This window comes from Geotrypetes seraphini, chromosome 1, assembly GCF_902459505.1.
Source record: "Geotrypetes seraphini chromosome 1, aGeoSer1.1, whole genome shotgun sequence".
NCBI lineage: Eukaryota > Metazoa > Chordata > Amphibia > Gymnophiona > Dermophiidae > Geotrypetes > Geotrypetes seraphini.
In genome coordinates, this window is record NC_047084.1 from 305,355,511 (window position 1) to 305,375,754 (window position 20,244).

The window sequence follows — 20,244 nt, forward strand, 5'->3', positions numbered from 1 at the left end:
TAACAGGTAAGAACATAATTTTACCTTAGTCTTGAGTCAGGTTATAGTTTATCTGGGTGAGGCTAGTAATCGAATATTAATAGAGTAAGTCTCCAGCAGATGGCAGGTGTCTGTTTAGCTCAGCTCTACTGAGGTAGGTTGAAAGTGGAGTTCTGGGAGGTTCCTGGGTTTCCTGTATATCCATGAATATTTTGGCGTATACTCTTCTGTAGCATTAAAAAAAAAAAAAAAAACCCTCTCCCAGCAGCAAAGTGTTGAGGACAGATTAGTCCCTGGGCTCTTGGACCCCCAGGGCAGGTGGGTCCCTCTGTACTCCCCTCCCCATCCCCACCACATTTGCAGTCCCTGTGGGTAATTGGAAGGGTGTTCTGTTGTGCCTCATCTTCCCCTTCCTACATTTAGAATGGAAACCTAGGTACATAAGAAAGAGGATGGAAACATACCTGGTCAGCATGTAGGGGGTGCTTCAAGGGCTCCTCCAAATGAGGGGTGTGGTATTCTGGTAAGCGGTGCAGTAACATCTTGGCGCAGCTGTACAAACTGCACTAGTATTGAGCCTGCAGTCGGAGTCTCCAGGAGTACTTTCAAATTTTGCATCAGACAACAGACCAAAGAGGCCACAGCATCTGGCGCAGGGAAGTGTTGGAGACGAGAGGCAATGGCATGAGGCTGGCTCCTGAGATAGATGATGGTGGTGCTAATTTCAGCAGGAACTGCTGCCATCTTGGATTCAGCCACTAGCAATAGGGAGCCTATGCAGCTGCAGGCAATGGAAATGTCTTGTGATTTGCTGGACATTATCCCAGGATAGTAGGATTCTTTCCAAACCCCCTAATTCAGTCTGTCTCCAAAATCTTCTCCTGTATGCACTATTCCCAATCATTCTTTCTCCCTTAGGCACACACCCTCACTCACAATAACTGGGGAGGGGAATACAGTGTCTTCTTCCTCCCCCCACACCAGTGGCACACTTTCAGCTTGCTTTTCCCCTATCCCTCAACCCCATACTATAGCTCGGCTTTCTCTGTCACCTTGCCATCCCTATGATACACCAGAGATATCGAGGGTGGCCCATCCCAATGCTGGAGATTGAAGGCTAATGAGTGAAGTTTTTCTCATGGGTAATGGTCATGTATAAAACTAGTTCTTGTCCTAGTTTCTCTGGTTTCTGCTTCCCTCTTTCTTCTCTATTTTGCTAGTCTCCTTGTCCATTTGGCACTTCTTTTCTCTCCATGTTCACCATCCATCTTCTCTCTGCATCCTTATTTGTCTGACCCAGCATCATCCTTCTTTTCCCCGCAGGATCCGGTTCCTCTTTCCCTTGTCCTTCTCACCCTCCTAAGTCCACCATCTCTTTCCTCTCCATGCCCTCACTGGTTCTGTTTCCATCTCTCTCCCTTCTTAGGGCCCCACTGAATGCGCCGAATGTTGCATAACAGTAGATTTGTGCATATTCTGTGGAAGTGGGTAATTTTTGCACAGAATTCCCCCAAGTGGCTGGACAAAGTTGCCATTTTGTGTTACGCAGAGCACAGTACTCAGAGTGACCTACATTTTGGTAGCCACTAGGTCTCAAACCAGTAGAGATCCAGCTGAAAAACTGGTTTCATGTGAAGCTATAGGGAACATCCATATAAAATTTTTATTCACTGTTTGAGGGCCACAGTGGAGGACTGCAGGGATTGCATGCAGCCCTGGGGCCATGCATTGGAGACCATTGCTCTAAGCTGTGCAGGAGTCCTCTGCTAGTGGGGGGGGGGGGGGGAATTGCTTCAATATCTGTCTGCCCCTTGTGATTGAAGAGGTGATATTGAAGCACCAGCCCTAACAGCAAGAATATTAGCGGGTGACTCCTACATAGCTTAGAGCTACTTAATTGCTGGGAGAGGGGAGTTTTCTGGGTGGGTTTGTTTTTGTTTTTTTGTTTTTTTTAATATTTTGGTGTCTTTCCTCTGCCTTGCCTCACCTCCCAGGATGGAGAAGTTATTGGTGTGAACACAATGAAGGTCACAGCTGGCATCTCTTTTGCCATTCCATCTGATCGCCTTAATGAATTTCTGCAGAAGGAAGAAAAGAAGAAAGGTAAGTCAGCAAACAGTCTGCCTGGATTAGGGAGTCACCTTATTCAGTCATCCCAACATAGAGAATGACGTGGTAACAGAATTTGTCACCATCCCCGTCCCCACAGATAACTGCTGGAAACCATCCTGTGTCATGTATCTCAACCTCTGTCCTTCTACACCAGCAATCTTCAACACAAGGCTTTAAGGTCAGTGACTGTGTCCATTTATACTCTGATTCTTTGTGTCCATTTATACTCTGATTCTCATGCGAGTCAAGTCTAGGATAATGAAGCCATTATGACATCACTGATCAGGTTGACTTCTAAGCATTGGTGGAATGAGGTATTATGACCATCACTGAAGACATCGAGACCATCACTCTGCGTGGAGACACTGTACTGTTGAGAGACTTCACTATGCCTGATGTAGACTGGAACAAACTTTCCGCTACGACCAGCGGCAGCAGAAGGCTACTAACCTCCATAAGGGGAGTACGACTCAAACAGATGGTATTGGAGCCTACTAAGGATCAGGCGATACTGGACCTGGTGCTCACCAACAGAGACAGTGTCACACAGGTTTCGGTGGGTGATGCGTTGGCATCCAGTGACCATAACATGATGTGGTTTCACCTTAGGAAGGGTTTCACTAAGTCAAACACATCCACAAAGGTCCTTAACTTTAAGGGCACTAACTTCAAGAACATGGGAGATTTTGTCTAAGGCACTGCAAAAACAGGACACAACAGATAGTGTGGAGATACTGTGGTCAGCTCTGAAATCTACCCTACAGGAAGCAGCCAACCTCTATATTAAGACAGTGAGCAAATGACGGAGAAATAATAAACCCCAATGGTTCTCCGCGGAGATCTCATAACTTGTAAAACAGAAGAAGAGAGCATTTGTATCCTACAAACAATCACAACAATTGGAAGCTAAAGAAGCCTATCAGGTGAAATCCAGAAATGTTAATAGCAGTCAAAGATGCCAAACGCCAGATGAAGAAAACCTAGCTAAGAATATTAAAAAAGGGGATAAATCCTTTTTCAGGTATGATAGTGACAGAAAAAGGAACACAGAAGGGATAGTGCGCCTAAGGAAACTCGACGGTAACTATGTAGAATCGGACTCCAATAAAGCTGAACTACTCAATAAATACTTCTGCTCAGTCTTTACCTGTGAGGCGCTGGGATCCTGTACACAACTGCAGACAAGGGAGAGCTCAGAAGACCCGTTCCTGAACTTTGAATTTACCGCTGGCAGCGTCTACCAAGAACTATCGAAGCTCAAAGTGAACAAAGCCATGGGACCGGATAAACTGCACCCCAGAGTGCTCAGGGAATTGAGAGATGTCCTGGCGGAGCCGTTAGCTGCACTCTTCAATTTTTCCTTAAGCACGGGAAGAGTCCCATTGGACTGGAAAACAGTTAACGTCATTCCGCTCCACAAAAAGAGATGCAAGTCGGAGACTGCAAATTATAGACCGGTAAGTCTCGCATCAATAGTGTGTAAACTTATGGAAACGTTGATTAATCACAAATTAGATACGATCCTGAGCGAAGAGAGGCTGAAGGATCCCCTCCAGCATGGATTTACAAAGGGAAGGTCCTGCTAATCCAATCTAATCAGCTTCTTTGACTGGGTAACAAAAAAGCTAGATATGGGGGAGTACTTGGATGTTGTGTATTTGGACTTCAGTAAGGCTTTTGATAGTGTCCCACACTGAAGGTTATTGAGCAAGATGAGTTCATTGGGACTAGGAAAAACATTGACTGCATGGGTTAAAGACTGGCTCAGTGGCAGATTCCAGAGGGTGGTGGTCAAAGGTACTCCCTCCGAAACATCGGAAGTGATCAGTGGAGTGCCACAGGGTTCAGTCTTGGATCCAATCCTATTTAACATCTTTGTACGGGACCTGCCTCAGGGACTTCGAGGTAAAATTGCATTATTTGCCAATGACGCTAAACTGTGCAACATAGTGGGCAAAAGCACCATGCCAGACACTATGACGCAGGACCTACACTTACTAGAACAATGATCAGCAACTTGGCAACTGAGTTTTAATGCCAAAAAGTGTAAGGTTATGCACCTTGGCAGCGGAAATCCACGCAGAACTTACACCCTGAATGGTGAGACCTTAGCAAGAACTGTTGCAGAACGGGACTTAGGAGTAATCATCAGTGAAGATATGAAGACTGCCAATCAAGTAGAGAAAGCATCATCCAAGGCTAGACAAATGCTGGGTTGCATCCGTAGAAGTTTTGTCAGCCGGAAGCCCGAAGTTATAATGCCATTGTACAGGTCCATGGTGAGACCTCATCTGGAATATTGTGTTCAGTTTTGGAGGCCACATTATCAAAAGGATGTGCTGAGAATGGAGTCGGTTCAGCGAATGGCCACTAGGATGGTCTCAGGCCTCAAGGATCTCCCATATGAAGAACGTCGAGGTAAGTTGCAGCTATACTCTCTCGAGGAATGCAGAGAGAGGGGAGACATGATAGAGACATTCAAATATGTTACTGGCTGTATTGAGGTAGAAGAAGACATCTTTTTCCTTACAGGACTGACAGCAACAAGAGGGCATCCGTTAAAAATCAAGGGTGGGAGATTTCATGGTGACACTAGGAAGTATTTCTTCACCAAAAGGGTGGTTGATCGATGGAATAATCTTCTACTTCAGGTAATTGAGGCCAGCAGCGTGCTCAATATTAAGAAAAAATGGGATAAGAATGTGGGTTCACTTCGAGGAAGTGCTTAGGGGATAGGGTTCTTAGAGTGGGCAGACTTGGGCCAATGGCCCTTTTCTGCCGTCATATTCTATGTTTCTATGACATCACAATCTCAGCTCTGGAATGTTGCTACTCTTTGGGTTTCTGCCAGGTACTTGGGACCTGGGTTAGCCACTCCTGGAAACATGATACTGGGTTTGATGGATCTTCAGTCTGGCCCAGAATGGCAATGCTTATGGTCTTATGTTCTAACCATCCCATGTCATTCTTTAGTGTCTATCTCAACCTCAGTTCTTCTACACCAGCATTCTTCAATGCAAGGCTTGAGGGTCAGTGGTTGGGCCCATTCATTCTCTGATTCTTCCATCTCTCCTTAAAGAATGACATGGGGATAGTTTCCTTCAGTGTACTTTATTTATTTAATTTTTTTTTTTTAACCGCATCAAGCTTCCTTTGGTTGAAGACTCGTATATAAGGTTAAGTTTTTAATTTAGTTTATCTGTAGGGATGGGGATGTGACAAATTCTGGTGCCATGCTTAACCTGTCTTCCATTTTATCGTATACATTGACTAGGGCTGGGCATATAGCAGTAAAGGAAACCAAAAATCAGATTTAACTACCCTGGCAAACATACTAGGACAAATTGTAAACCACAAGCTCTACCTCTGTTGTTTAACCTGTTTGTGACTCACATTGCCTTGCACTCAGAATATGATGACTAAAAGATGGAAGGAGAATAATGTGCTGTGATGACCTCAAAGTATAGAGGATACTCATTCTAGCTGTGATTCTCCGTGTGACTTGTCTATGGATGGTGCACAGTATTTTCTGGTGTATCTGTTTGGGTGATAATATTTACTTCCTTGTGCTTTGGAACTGTCCTATAGTTCTTTTGGCTATCTGGCCCATTTTCCTGAAATCTGACTGGTTGTGTGCATGTAGCTAGTGATATTGTGCATTGAAATCCTGCTTTGTTGAAAAATGTTAATTATGTTTGGAGACATTTACTAGTAAACTGTGATAGAACCGCATAGAACTCACGGTACTGCAGTATATAAACTTCTTGTTGTATTTCAAACATTTTAGAAATTGGTTGACATAGGGTGTTTATGAAACTGCATTTCTAGAAAATTAACTGAAATGTTAATGCCCACCTAATCTTAATTTAAAAGCTGTAAAAAAAAGTTTGACCATTAATTATTTTCAAAACAGCAATATTTATTGCTCCATCTGGGTTAAAAGATATTGCCCCTTTGTACAAGTGTTCAGCTCTGGAGTATTAAAAACTGTAAAATAGAAAAACCCCTTATGTGTTTCCTTCCTTATTTTTCTATTATATTATGAAGTCTGCCTCCCTCCCGACCTTTATGTCATGTCTGTTCGTTTTGTTTTAACCATAATTTTATTGTATTTTAGATTGTAAGCCACCCTGAAGGTTTTCCGTAGGTGCGGGGTTGTAAAATTTTTAATAAAAACTTGAAAACTTGGTCTATGGGGAAAGTTGCTACCTTGCAGTGATCTGATTAGTCTTTCCCATCTTTTTCAGGTTCATGGTTTACTACTTCAGATTCCAGGCGGCGTTATATTGGGGTAATGATGCTAACACTGAGCCCGAGGTAAGGTTTCAGAAATTGTTTACTTCTTTTTTTCTCCCTTCCTTTTGATTTCTCTCATCCCTCTTTCATTCTCTGATTCTAATTTTGTTGGTTTGCTGGGGAGCACACCAGTAGTCCCTCTGAAGCTTGAAGAGTAATGGGGAAGGACTACTAGTTTTCCAGGATCACCAGCAGGATTTAACTTTTGGAAGCTTTCCCTTCCAATCATACTGGTGATATAGAATGAAGTTGCAGGGGTAGGTGATGTGACTATGTACCTTAATCAGTTTGACCATGTTCTCTGTGTTGGTGAATTGCTGCATTAATCTTGGCAGCTCTGCAATAGAGCAGAACAAAGTTACCCATTCCAGGAGGGAGACGCTTTGAATGGCTCTGGTTTTTAAATTTATATCCCAAAACAGTATAATTTGTAGTCCTTGATTCTATCCATTGAAATCAGTGCTGCAGATCCCATAATGCACCAGAATGAGGATGGCAGAAATCCAGGACTGGCCAAAGTCTCCCTCCTGGAATAGGTAACTTGAAAGATCTGCTATTGGATTTTTGAAAATTTCACAACAAACATCGATTACAAAGAAAATTACAACCCCCTCCCCCCCCCCGAAAACTCCAAACAAAGAATACAGTCAATTTTAAGTAGATCTAGCCCACATTAAAGGGCTATTTCTTTGATTAACATAGATGGAAAACTTCTGGCTAAGTTATTGGCTTTACGCTTGGCTCACACACATTCTTCAAACACTAGACTGGCTTTCCACATGTTAAATTTAACAAAAGCCATGGATGATCCGGCCTTCTCTGTATCCTTGGATGCAGAGAAGGCCTTTGATCTTGTGGATTGGACCTTCATGTATCAAGCAATGGGTTGGTTTGGTATAGGTTCTGGATTATATATTAATACTTTTTGGGAACGTTTATGTCTGGACAGGGGAGTTAGACAAGGATGTCCTTTATGTCCTTTATTGTTCAATATTGTATTGGAACTCTTGTTATTGGCTATTCAACAGGCAGAGGAGATACAGGATATTCCTTACGCAAGTCAAGAATATAAGGTCTCTGAGAAATCCTGAAACAACCATTCCACATTTGAAAGATTTGGAAAATTTTCAGGGTATAAAATAAATTGGAGTAAATCAGAAGTTCTTCTGTTAAATGTCCATTTCCCAAAAGGATTGTTTGATTCATTCCCCTTTCTTTGGAAGGAAGAGGGTATAAAGTGTTTAGGAATTTGGATTTATAAAACACTGGAGGAAACAAAAGTAAATGAAAAATCTTCATTGCTAAATGTCACGGAGATGTGTGAGCAATGGAACCCCTTACATCTGTCTTGGTGGGGGAGAGTCCACACTGTTAAGATGATGATTTTGCCTGTAGTTTGCTACCAAATGGGTATGTTACCAGTGTGTTTTCAGGGGTCCTTTTATAAAAAGTTAAATAGTATTCTCACCAAATTTATTTGGCTAGGGAAAACTGCGAGAGTTGCTCTAGTATCTTTACAAAGATCAATTGCGGAGGGAGGGGTAAATTTTTCCAACTTTTATAGGTACCATCAAGCCTTTATAATGCGTCAAGGTAAGTATTGGATCCTCCCTGAGCTCATGGAAAATCTTCCTGATTGGTTATGGCTGGAATGGCAGCTCCTGTTTCCACTGAGATTATGTCACGCCAGGAAGTACTTCTTCACGGAAATAGTGATTGAGCATTGGAACAAGCTTCCAGTGCAGGTGATCGAGGCCAGCAGCATCCCAGACTTCAAGAATAAATGGGATACCTATGTTGGATCCCTACGAGGGTCATGCCAAGGAACAGGGTCACTAGGGTATAGACTTGAAAGAGCGGGTCAGTAGAGTGGCAGTATAATTATACTTAAGGGGATCAGTGGATTTAAAAGGTGGGTCAATAGTGTGGGCAGACTTGATGGGCTGTAGCCCTTATCTGCCGTCATCTTTCTATGTTTCTATAAGGACAATAGAATTTTGTTAGATACATGGCAAACTTTAAAATATATCAATAATTTGATAAATATTCTGATTCATAAATCTACCTGTCAGTCCCTTTGGCTGAATTCCAAGATCCAAATTGGCGGGTTTAAGGTCATCTGGAAGCACTGGATGCAAGCAGATATATGCACTTTAGATGATGTTATATCAGATGGGCAGATGTTTGACTTTTCACAATTGCAACACAAATTTGGTCTTAATAAATCAAAAAATTATAGATGGTTGCAGTTGAAGCAGGCCATTCAGGAGGGGTTCCCTGATTGGAAAAATCTTAAAAATCAATATAGCTTGCCGGTCTTATGTTTTCAGGTGGACTTCCTGGGACACCAGGCCGCTCAGTGGTATAAATTAATATCTGGATTTTTGAATAAGAAACCAAAGACTGGTCTTCATGATATTTGGAGTATTGAGATAAAGCAACAGATTATTGTATCTCAATGGCCACAAATTTGGACTTGGAGGATGAAATGTACAGTGTCTGCATCTATGAGACAAATATGGTTTTTCTTATTACATAGAGATTTTTGGACCCCAGTTCGTTTACATAAAATACCGTATTTTCACCCATATACCACGCACCCATGTAAAACGCGCACACGGGTATAGCGCGCGGGGAACAGAAATTTATGTAAAAATTTTTTACTATAGCGCACACCCGCGTATACCGCGCATGCCACCCCGACTCTCCATTCGCCAGCCCCGACTCTCCTTTCTGAAGGACCGCTTGCACCCCCACCCGAAGGATCGCTCGCACCCACACAGCCTTCCCCCCCCCCTCCTCCTCCCACATGGAGAAGCTGCCTACCGTTGTTTCCGGATGCCAGTGAGCCCAGCTGCTTCCTCTTCTGGCGGTCCCGCCCTTTCTATGACATCAGAGAAAGTGCGGGACCGCTGGCAGAGGAAGCAGCTGGGCTCACTGGCATCCGGAAACAATGGTAGGCAGCTTCTCCATGCGGGAGGGGGGGAGGCTGTGGGGGTGCGAGCGGTCCTTCGGGGTGGAGGTGCGAGCGGTCCTTCGGGGTGGGGGTCCGAGCGGTTCTTCGGGGTGATGAATCGAACGTCGGGGGGGACTATGTAAAAAAAATTTGTACAACGCGCGCGTTATATGCGTGAAAATACGGTAGATAGTTCCAAGTCTAACAGATGCTGGCACTGTCATCTCGAAGCTGGGACATTGGATCATTTATTATTCTATTATCCCTTTTGACTGAAATTTTGGAGATCTATTTGGGATCAAGTTAATAATTTATTGGAGAATCCAGTGGCATTATCATATGATACCATTTTTTATCCTAGGACAAGCAGGCAGCCTATTCTCACATATGGGTGACATCGCCAGCGGAGCCCGGATGCGGAAGCCTCGCAAGTAGACTTGCTTGAAGAAACTAGAAGTTTTGAGACGACCGCACCGCGTATGCGCGAGTGCCTTCCTGCCCAGCGTAGGGTGCGTCTCCTCAGTTCTCAGTTTTCGGCAGAGCTGAGAAGTCAGTCTTTGACTCTGCATTTAACTTCGTTACATTGTGCCTTCTCTCAACCGTGGTTTGTGTGTTTTTTCACGAATCGCTGTTTTAACTATTTTTATTTCTTTTTAAAAAAAAAAATTTTATTATCTTCCGTTCGGCTGCCGGGGCAGGCCGCCCGGCTGCAGCCCAGGGGCTTCAATTTTGTGGCGGCTATTTTTCCTCCTATGTCCCGGCCAATTATGGGCTTCAAGAAGTGCCAGCGTGCGATTTCCCTTACAGACCTACACCGTTGATGCCTCAAGTGCCTTGGGCCGGACCCTCAACCGAAGTCGTGCGAGCGCTATGCTACTCTTCAACCTCGAGCCCTTAAACATCGTCGTGTTTTGGTGGACAAGGCTCTTCGGAATGGATTCTTCCTCCGATCCCTCGACTTTGAAGGCGGCCTCGACCTCACCTTCGACTGAGCCTCCTCCTGCTTCTACTGCTTCGACCTCAAGCCTCATCAGACCTTCTTCATTTGCAGCGGCTCTCTCGTCGGCGACTCTTGTATCTTCCCCTGTATCCTCAGGTCAGGTAACTCAGCAGAAAGTTCCAGCAGTGGTTCTTAAGGTGCCTAAGACTTCCAAGTTGAAGCACATTCCCACTGCCTCTGTAGAACTTCCAGCCAAGGCAGGTGGGCCAGTTTCAGACGCGGTACCCTCTTTTCCGGCTGCTTTCCAGACCATGTTGGAGAAGCAATTCATACAGTTCCTTACTAATATGGGACAAAAGCTTCTCCCTCTTATCTAGCCTGGGCATTCTGCAGACTCCCGCGAGGTCTAGCCGCTTCCTTTGCCTCAGTCTGAGCTTCCACACTCTTTGCAGGGAGCAGAGTCTCTGCGAGTGTCTGGTCTGGCATCCAAGCACGTCATGTAAGGAGCAGATTCTTTGTCAGTGCCTCGGCAGGAATCCTCACACTCTGTCCAAGGAGCAGAGTCTTTGGGAGTGTATCGAGGTTCCTCCACCAAGCTTCTGGAGCTTCGCTCTACAGCCTCCAGTCCTATCCATTCGTTGGTAGCATCGGCTGCTTCTGTCTCCGAGGCGAAGTCTCCTCGATCATCGAGATCTGCTTCCAAGCACCATTCTCACAGAAGATCGAGACATTCATCAAGGCATACTTCCAGGCACAGTTCTTCTAAAGAACGTCCTTCTTCAACCAAGCCTCGATCTACTCCTACTTCTACTAGACCGCCTACTCCTCGATCGAGGACTCCACTTCCAAATCTCAAGGATGTCGTGGTTTCGATTGCTTCATCCAAGTCTACATATTCATTTGATACTTTTCTTCCAAACGAAGCTTCAACCTTGACCTAGGCTGCTTTGACAACCTCGAGTCCCTCTCGAGGCTAAGCATTGGCCGATCAGCTATCTTTTTCATCCTTTCTTCGTCAGATGGCTGTTGACCTGGATCTTCAATTGGATGCTGGTTCCAAATACTCTAAGGAGTATCTCGAAGTTATGCATCTTCCTCAACCTCCGGCAGAGTCACTTAAGCTTCCTCTTCACAAGCTCTTGTCTCAGACTTTTGCCAGATGCCTGGAGACTCCTTTTACAATTCCAGCAGTTCCAGGAAAATTGGACTCTAGATATAAAACTCTATATCACAAAGGGTTTGACAACTCAGTTATCTCACCAGTTCCTGCTTGTGGAGTCATCCTTAAAGAGGTCCCATCCTTCCAAGGTTTATGCCACCGTACCTCCTGGAAGGGAAGGAAAAACTATGGACAAATTCGGACGTCGCATCTATCAAAATGCTATAATGTTCTCTAAAGTCCTTAATTATAATTTTCATTTTGTTACTTATTTTGAGTTCCTCGTTAAGCTTTTGCCAAAATTTTTGAGTTATTTAGACACTCAAAAACATTTTGAATTCCAAGAAGTCATTGCTTCTTTATCTCAACTCAGACTACATCTTCTTCAATCATCTTATGATGCCTTTGAGTTGTCTGCTAGGGCGGCTGCTTGTTCTGTAGCAATGTGCCGCCTTGCCTAGCTTCGTACTATTGACATGAATTCTAATCTTCAGAACCGTTTGGCTAATGTTCCTTGTGAAGGCAATGACCTCTTTGATGAATCTATCGAGGCAATTGCCAAGAAACTGTCTGATCATGAAAAATCCTTTGCTTCTATAGTCAGACCTAAGCCAAAGCCAACTCCTGCTAAGCCTACACGTCTTACACCTATATATCAGAGGCGTTTTGCTCCCAGGACAGCTCCTTACAATCGCCCTCCTCCTAAGAAACAGCAGCCTCAGAAGCAACAAAAATCTCAGCCTTCTGCTGCACCTAAGGCTACTCAGCTTTTTTGACTGTTTACAACAGAGCATAACCTCCACCATTCTGCCTCTGTCTTCCCTTCTCCCTATAGGAGGTCGTCTCCATCATTTTTACCACCGATGGATGACGATTACATCCGACCTCTGGGTGCTAAGCATCATCAAGGAAGGATAATCTCTTCATTTCACTCAGGTTCCACCAGAGCTTCCTCCAAAGGAGTATACTTCCAGTCCATCCCAGACCGCCCTTCTTCTTCAGGAAGTTCAAGCTCTGCTTCGTCTCCATGCCATTGAGCCAGTTCCTTTGGACCAGCAGAACAGGGGTTTTTACTCCCGTTACTTCCTTGTTCTGAAGAAGAAGGGCGATCTGCGACCCATTCTGGACTCAACCAGGGCTCTCAACCAATTTTTGATCAAAGAAAAATTTTGCATGTTCCTGGCATCCCTTTATCCCCTACTCGAGCAGAACGACTGGTTGTGCTCTCTGGATCTCAAGGAGGCCTACACTCATATTCCCATCCATCCGGCCTCCCGTCAATCTCAGATTTCGGGTGGGGAATCTGCATTATCAATGCAGAGTGCTGCCCTTCGGCCTGGCTTCATCTCCCAGAGTGTTCACCAACTGCCTTGTAGTGGTAGCAGCAGCTCTACGGAACCATGGTCTTCAGGTATTTCCTTACCTCGACGACTGGCTCATCAAAGATTCAACTTAGGGGGTTATTGTAGCGACCCAACGGACTACGTGGTTCCTACAAAGTTTGGGGTTCGAAATCAACTTTCCCAAATCCCAACTTCAGCCCTCATAGAATCTACAATTCATTAGAGCTGTTCTGGATACTGTCCAACTCGGAGCATTCCTTCTACAACAACGTCTGGAAGCTCTTCTTCAACTCTGCCACACAGTGTCTTCCTGCTCTTCCATCTCAGCGAGACACATGATGGTACTCCTAGGTCACATGGCCTCCACAGTACACGTGACTCCTTTTGCCAGACTTCACCTCAGAATTTCTCAGTGGACTCTGGCATCTCAATGGACGCAAGTTTGCTTCCCACTTTCCTAAACACATAAGTCACTCCTTCATTGAAGCAGTCTCTCCGTTGGTGGATGCTCTCTTCCAATCTCTCCAGAGGCTTGCTGTTCCAAACGCCCCTCCATCAAAAGGTCCTAATGACAGATTCTTCGACCTATGCTTGGGGCGCTCACCTCGATGGTCTCCATACACAAGGCCACTGGACCAGTACGGATAGTCAGTGTCGCATCAGTCTGTTGGAACTCGGAGCGATCCTCAATGCTTTTCAACATCTTCTTCACGACCAGGTAGTCCTCATTCGGATGGACAACCAAGTCTCCATGTACTATGTCAACAAACAGGGAGGGACGGGATCTGCCTCCCTTTGTCAAGAAGCTCTGAAAGTTTGGGACTGGGCAATCTGCCACAACACCTTCCTCAAAGCTGTCTACATACAAGGGGCGAAAAATTGCTTGGCAGACAACTTGAGTCGTCTTCTGCAACCTCAAGAATGGACACTCCATTCCTCGCCTCTTCATCACATTTTTTCTCAATGGGGAACGCCTCAGATAGACCTCTTTGCAGCTCCCCACAACTATAAACTGCCTCAGTTCTGCTCCAGAATATACTCTCCTCATCGCCTCGAGGCAGATGCTTTTCTTCTGGAATGGACGAATCTCTTCCTCTATCCATTCCCTCTCATTCTCAAGACTCTGATCAAGTTGAAGAACGATCATGCCACCATGATTCTCATTGCTCCTTGGTGGCCGAGACAACCTTGGTACTCCCTTCTACTTCAACTCAGCAGCAGGGAGCCATACCTTCTACCAGTTTTTCCTTCTCTGATTACACAGAGTCAAGGGTCTCTTCTTCATCCCAACCTGAAGTCGCTACACCTGACAGCTTTGTACCTCTCAACATGACTCCTCTTCAGTTTTCTCAATCTGTAAGAGTTCAAGTTCAAGTTTATTAAGTCTTGATGAATCGCCTATATAATTTGCTAGGCGATGTACAATAAAAATGACATGTATTAATAAATGAAACAAGTACAATGTTAAAAATGACATAAAAACAAATTTGTTGTGTAAACATATAACATACTTTACAAACTGATCAAAAACTTAATTTCACAATAATGTGAGGGTAAAACATACAAGACATGTGAGGCTAAATGGGGAAATAGTTACAATTTTGATAGAAGAGAAGAAGAAACATAAAAGGGAAAAACAAAAGGTGGGTAAAAGATGGCTGTTTTAATAAAAAGAAAAAACCGAAAATGTATATAAGATTATCAATTTTTACTACTCATAATAACCATACGCATCTTTAAAAAGAAAAGTTTTAGAGTCTTCTAGGAAACCTACCACTAGACAATGCTATCCAAAAATGGACTAGATTTTCTACGTTGTGTGTTTTCTCACGATAAGGATCCTCAACACTCCTCCTTATCTGCTGTTTTGGATTATCTTTTGCACTTATCCACTTCTGGCCTCAAGTCTACATCCATCCGAGTCCATCTCAGTGCAATTGCAGCTTTCCATCAGCCTATTGAAGGAAAACCACTCTCTGCTCATCCGGTGGTTTCCAGATTCATGAAAGGACTTTTCAATGTCAAACCTCCTCTCAATCCGCCTCCTGAGGTTTGGAACCTCAATGTTGTCCTTGCTCAACTGATGAAGCCTCCTTTTGAACCAATTGACAAGGCTCATCTCAAGTATCTCACTTGGAAAGTGGTGTTTCTCATTGCCCTCACCTCTGCTCGAAGAGTCAGTGAGCTGCAAGCTTTAGTTGCTGATCCACCTTTCAATGTCTTTCATCATGACAAGGTGGTTCTCTGTACTCATCCTAAATTTCTACCTAAAGTGGTTTCAGAATTTCATCTCAACCAATCCATTGTTCTTCCAGTGTTTTTTCCTAAGCCTCATTCTCATCCTGGAGAATCAGCTCGTCATACTCTGGACTGTAAACGTGTTTTGGCCTTCTATTTGGAACGCACCAAACAACACAGAACTACTCCTCAACTTTTTGTCTTCTTCGATCCAAACAAGTTGGGACATCCACTTTCTAAGCACACCATCTCCAACTGGATGGCGGCTTGTATCTCATTCTGCTATGCCCAGGCTGGATTACCCCTAACCAGTAAAGTCACAGCCCATAAAGTCGGAGCCATGGCAGCTTCAGTAGCTTTCCTCAGATCTACACCTATTGAGGAAATTTGTAAGGCTGCTACTTGGTCCTCGGTTCATACTTTCACTTCTCACTATTGTCTGGTTGTTTTCTCCAGACGGGATGGACAGTTTGGCCAAACAGTATTACAAAATTTATTCTCTTAAATTGCCAACACTCCCACCATCCCATTCTGGTTAGCTTGGAGGTCACCCATATGTGAGAATAGGCTGCCAGCTTGTCCTGGGATATAGCACAGTTACTTACCATAACAGGTGTTATCCAGGAACCGCAGGCAGCTATTCTCACAACCCACCCACCTCCCCTGGTTGGCTTCTCTGCTAACTATATGAACTGAGGAGACGCGCCCTACGCTGGGCGGGAAGGCACTCGCGCATGCGCGGTGCAGTCATCTCGAAACTTCTAGTTTCTTCAAGCAAGTCTGCTTGTGAGGCTTCCGCATCCGGGCTCCGTTGGTGACATCACCCATATGTGACAATAGCTGTGCTGTTTGGTACATTTATGAGTGAAGAGTCAACTATCTGAGAAATAACAAACTTCTTTTTATAATGACAGGGGTGGGAATCCCTCTGTTATATTTTTAAAATGGAGCGGTTCATGACCATTCAGCAGGGAAATTACAAGAAATTTATGGAGGTTTGGGAACCATTAACTAAATACTGTAAGGATTGCTCTCTTTAAATGTCCCTTTAAACATACACATCAAGGGCGGGGTGGGGGAGGGGGGTATGTTTTGATTGTTATTGAAGGTATTTATTTATTGATTAATAGGTAGAAGGGTGGGGAGAATAATTTTATTTTTTATAAATTTTTATAAGTTTAATATGCTTTAATTTTAATATTCTATGTAGTGTATTAATTATTGTATCCATCTGTAGTTTAAAAATTGAATAAAGAATTAAAAAAAAAAATAGAAAGAAGATGATGATAACTTTAGCTATCTTAAGAAAAACAAAAGGAAAATTCCTCTTGGGAAAAGGTTTTTACAAAAATATGCTCTCTGCTTTTGAAGTTTGCCATGAAAGGCATTTTTTTGGTCTTAGCTCTTTCCTCTTTGAAGTTCTGCAATTCTGCTTTTGGTGTTAGAAGGGTCTAATGCACTGTTGCTGTAAAGACCTTAGATAAGAGAGTGTGAGGTGGGGTTTATTGCTGAAAAACCCTTCATACTACAAGGAAAAGAAATTCACTAAATCTTGAGATATGTAGCCATGTATTTAAAAAAACAAAATAAATTGTTAACTGGATTTATTAAAAAGAAACCAAAAACCAGTCTGAGAGACATTTGGAGCATTGAGATTAAGCATCAAATTTCTGCGTCTCAATGCACACGAATTTGGAGGATGAGATGTACATTGTCTGCATCTATGAGACAAACTTGTTTTTTTTTTCTGTTACATAGAGCATTATGGTCCCCTGTTCGGTTACAAAAGTTAGATAGCTCTAAGTCTATTAGATGTTGGCATTGTCATCTTGAAGCAGGAACTTTAGATCATTTATTGTTCTATTGTCCATTTATTATGGCTTTTTGGAAATCAATTTGGGGCCAATTTAATTATTTGTTAGAAAACCCGGTGGCATTGACCTATGATACTGTATTATTTGGCATGTCAATGAGGGCAAACAGTCGGATATCTTCAAATAATAACAAGCTATTACTTATGACAGGAAAAACTGGAATAGATTGAACCATAATTTTTGGTGGAACTCGTTATGCCATATATATATAAAATGGAAAGAGCAATATCTACACAGAATGGGTATTTAAGGAAGTTTCAAGATATATAGAAGCCGTTAACAAAATATTGTACTGAATAGATACCATTTTTCCCTTAAATCTACAAGTTCAATACTGGGGGAGGGGGGTAACTTTAGTTTATTATTCAACAATATAAGAATAATAGGGGGAAAATTTTATCATATGATACATATGTTTTATATTTGCTATGGAAGGGTAGGGAGGGAAGGAGATAAGTTATATGATTTAGATTATTGCTGATTATTAAGTGTTCTATTTAATGTTAAATGTTAACTCACTGTCACACTTATTGTAAGTTTTAAAACGAATAAAGATTTTATTAAGTGTGTGTGTGTAATATTTTGTTTTGGTATATAGATATGTACACATGCAAGCACTGCTCAGTTTAGAAATACAAAAGATTAGATCATGTAGCCATGTATTTTTTAAAAATGTATTTACTTTAGAATATAGCAAGAATGACTAAACAGCCATAGGAGAAATATTATGCTACTCCTATATTCTGCTAACCTCCATTCAGAAACTAAGCAGATTGCAACAAAAAGAACCTGCAGTATGGGGGAGCAGGTGTTGCCACTGTATCTGTATGGGGGGATTGCTGGACTTGGGGTGGGGGCAGAGGGTTCTAACCTGTTGAAGGGAGGATGCTGGCTGGCTGCTTCCAGAGCTAAAGGGAAAGGAGAGAGGTACTTGAGAGCTTGCTCTAAATCTTATTGTAAACCACAGATTCCTTGCAGAAAATTGCGGTAAATAAGACACTGTATTGTATTATATTGTTGGACCTGGTCTGGGGACTGGAGGGAAGAGACAGAGGGTGCTAGACTTGTGAGGTGGGGGGGAGGGGTGACTAGAGCTGGAGGGAATGGAGAGAGGTGCTGGACCCATGGGGGGGGAATTATAATAATGCATCATAAATTAAGTCAACACTCATTCTGCTCAAAGAAATAGGTTTTCTAAGCCATCCGAAACATACTATAACTATGAGTTTCTCTAATTCTTAATAGAAGAGTTATGTTTTAACTTCTTGATCTTCCAAATATAAGAACATAAGAAAAGCATTACTGGGTCAGACCAATGGTCCATTAAGCCCAGTAGCCTGTTCTTACGGTGGCCAATCCAGGTCCCTAGTACCTGTCCAAAACCCAAGGTGTAGCAATATTCCATGCTACCGATACAGGGCAAGCAGTGGCTTCCCCCATGTCTTTCTCAATAATAGACTATGGACTTTTCCTCCAGGAACTTGTCCAAACATTTCTTAAAACCAGCTACGATATCCATTCTTACCATATCCTCTGGCAACGCGTTCCAGAGCTTAACTATTCTCTGAGTGAAAATAAATTCCCCCTATTGGTTTTAAGAATATTTCCCTGGTAATTTCGAGTGTCTTTGTAATTTTTGACGGAGTGAAAAATCGATCCACTTGTACCTGTTCTACTCCACTCAAGATTTTGTAGACTTTAATCATATCTTCCCTCAGCTGTCTCTTTTCCAAGCTAAAGAACCCTAACTGTTTTAGTCTTTCCTCATACGAGAGGAGTTCCATCCCCTTTACCATCTTGATCGCTCTTCTTTGAACCTTTTCTAGTGCCACTATATCTTTCTTGAGATAAGGGGACCAGAACTGAATGCAATACTCCAAATGAGGTCGCACCATGGAGTGATACAGGGGCATTATGACATTCTTAGTCTTGTTAATCATCCCTTTTTTAATAATTCCCAACACCCTGTTTGCTTTTTTGGCCACCGCTATACATTGCGTGGAAGGTTTCATCGTATTGTCTACAATGATACCCAGATCCTTTTCTTGGGCGCTAATCCCCAAGGTGGACCGTAGCATCCGATAAATGTGATTCAAGTTATTCTTCCCAATTTGCATCACTTTGCATTTGTCCACATTAAATTTCATCTTCCACTTGGACGCCCAGTCTTCCAATTTCCTAAGGTCCGCCTGCAATTTTTCACAATCCACATGTGTTTTAACAACTTCTTTGATTTAGAGAGAACCAGCTTTACAGAAATTTAATTTCAGGCTTCTCTCTCTTTCCGCACTATAATAAATGTTGATGGGGAAATCCAGCATATGGATCAAAACAAAAGGAATTATCACCCAAGAATTGATTTAAAAATTAACCCCCCTACTTTTACAATACCTTAGCGTGGTTTTTAGAATTTCTGTGTGTCAGAGTTGTTACCACTGCTGCTGGTGCTAAAAACCGCACTACAGTTTTGTAAAAAGGGAGGTAAACAAGCTAGCTTGAACTGTATTAAATTTAGAGGAAGCATTTGGATAAAGATGCTGCTGGAAACAGGTGTTGGGAGTCCAACAGAGCACTGCTGAAAATTGGAGCAAGCTAAGGAATTTTTGATATATCTACCACTGCTGTGTTGGTTTATGGAGAAATTGTCTGTCTGGTGCTGTGTTTAACTATTGTGAGTTGAAGATTTCTGAAATAAAAGTACAGTGGTGCCTCACACAACGAACTTAATTCGTTCCAGGAGCAAGTTTGTTATGCGAAAAGTTTGTTATGTGAAACGCGTTAAGCGCAGTGACTAACGACTGCCTGCAGTGCCTGCGCGGAAGGATGCAATGCATCGGCAGCGATCGTGGAAGCTCGGGCGACTTCGTTGTGTGAAACGAAGTTCGTTGTATGAATCATGACATGAAGTTCGTTGTGTGCAGCGTTCGCTGTGCGAGGCGTTCTTTATGCGAGGCACCACTGTAATTCAATGAGCACAAGAGTGTGTGATTAGGACTAGAAGAAGTTTGGGAGGTTTTTTTTTTTGGCCCATGAAGCCCACCTGAAGCCTTTTTTCTTCTATTCTTTGGCTTGCTGGTTAATATTCTGGATGTAGCAGTATACTTTGCTAGGCAATGGACTCCTCAATTTTTGTTTTGAGTAAGAGATTTGTGAGTGTTTTCAGTATTTCCCCAATGAATATGCACAAGATCTATTCAAGTTTAAGTTTCAAGTTTATTAGGTTTTTATATATCGCCTATCAAGGCTATCTAAGCAGTTTTACAATCAGGTACTCAAGCATTTTCTTTATCTGTCCCAGTGTATATTCATTGGAGAAATCCTGAAACCTGACTAGATTGAGGCTCTCG

General features: G+C 42.9%; 1 protein-coding gene across 3 annotated transcripts in view; it reads left to right on the top strand.

Annotated features, from left to right (window-relative positions):
- Positions 1-20,244, top strand: part of HTRA2 (HtrA serine peptidase 2) — a 65,496-nt gene that overhangs the window by 15,799 nt on the left and 29,453 nt on the right. For all 3 annotated transcript variants that reach the window (XR_004540380.1, XR_004540378.1, XM_033955308.1), the window contains exons 5-6: positions 1,974-2,082; positions 6,339-6,408. Coding sequence is in view for 1 of the 3 variants with exons in the window: in XM_033955308.1 (XP_033811199.1) it covers positions 1,974-2,082; positions 6,339-6,408 (179 nt within the window). In the remaining 2 variants the exon portion in view is untranslated. The remainder of the gene's footprint in view (positions 1-1,973; positions 2,083-6,338; positions 6,409-20,244) is intronic.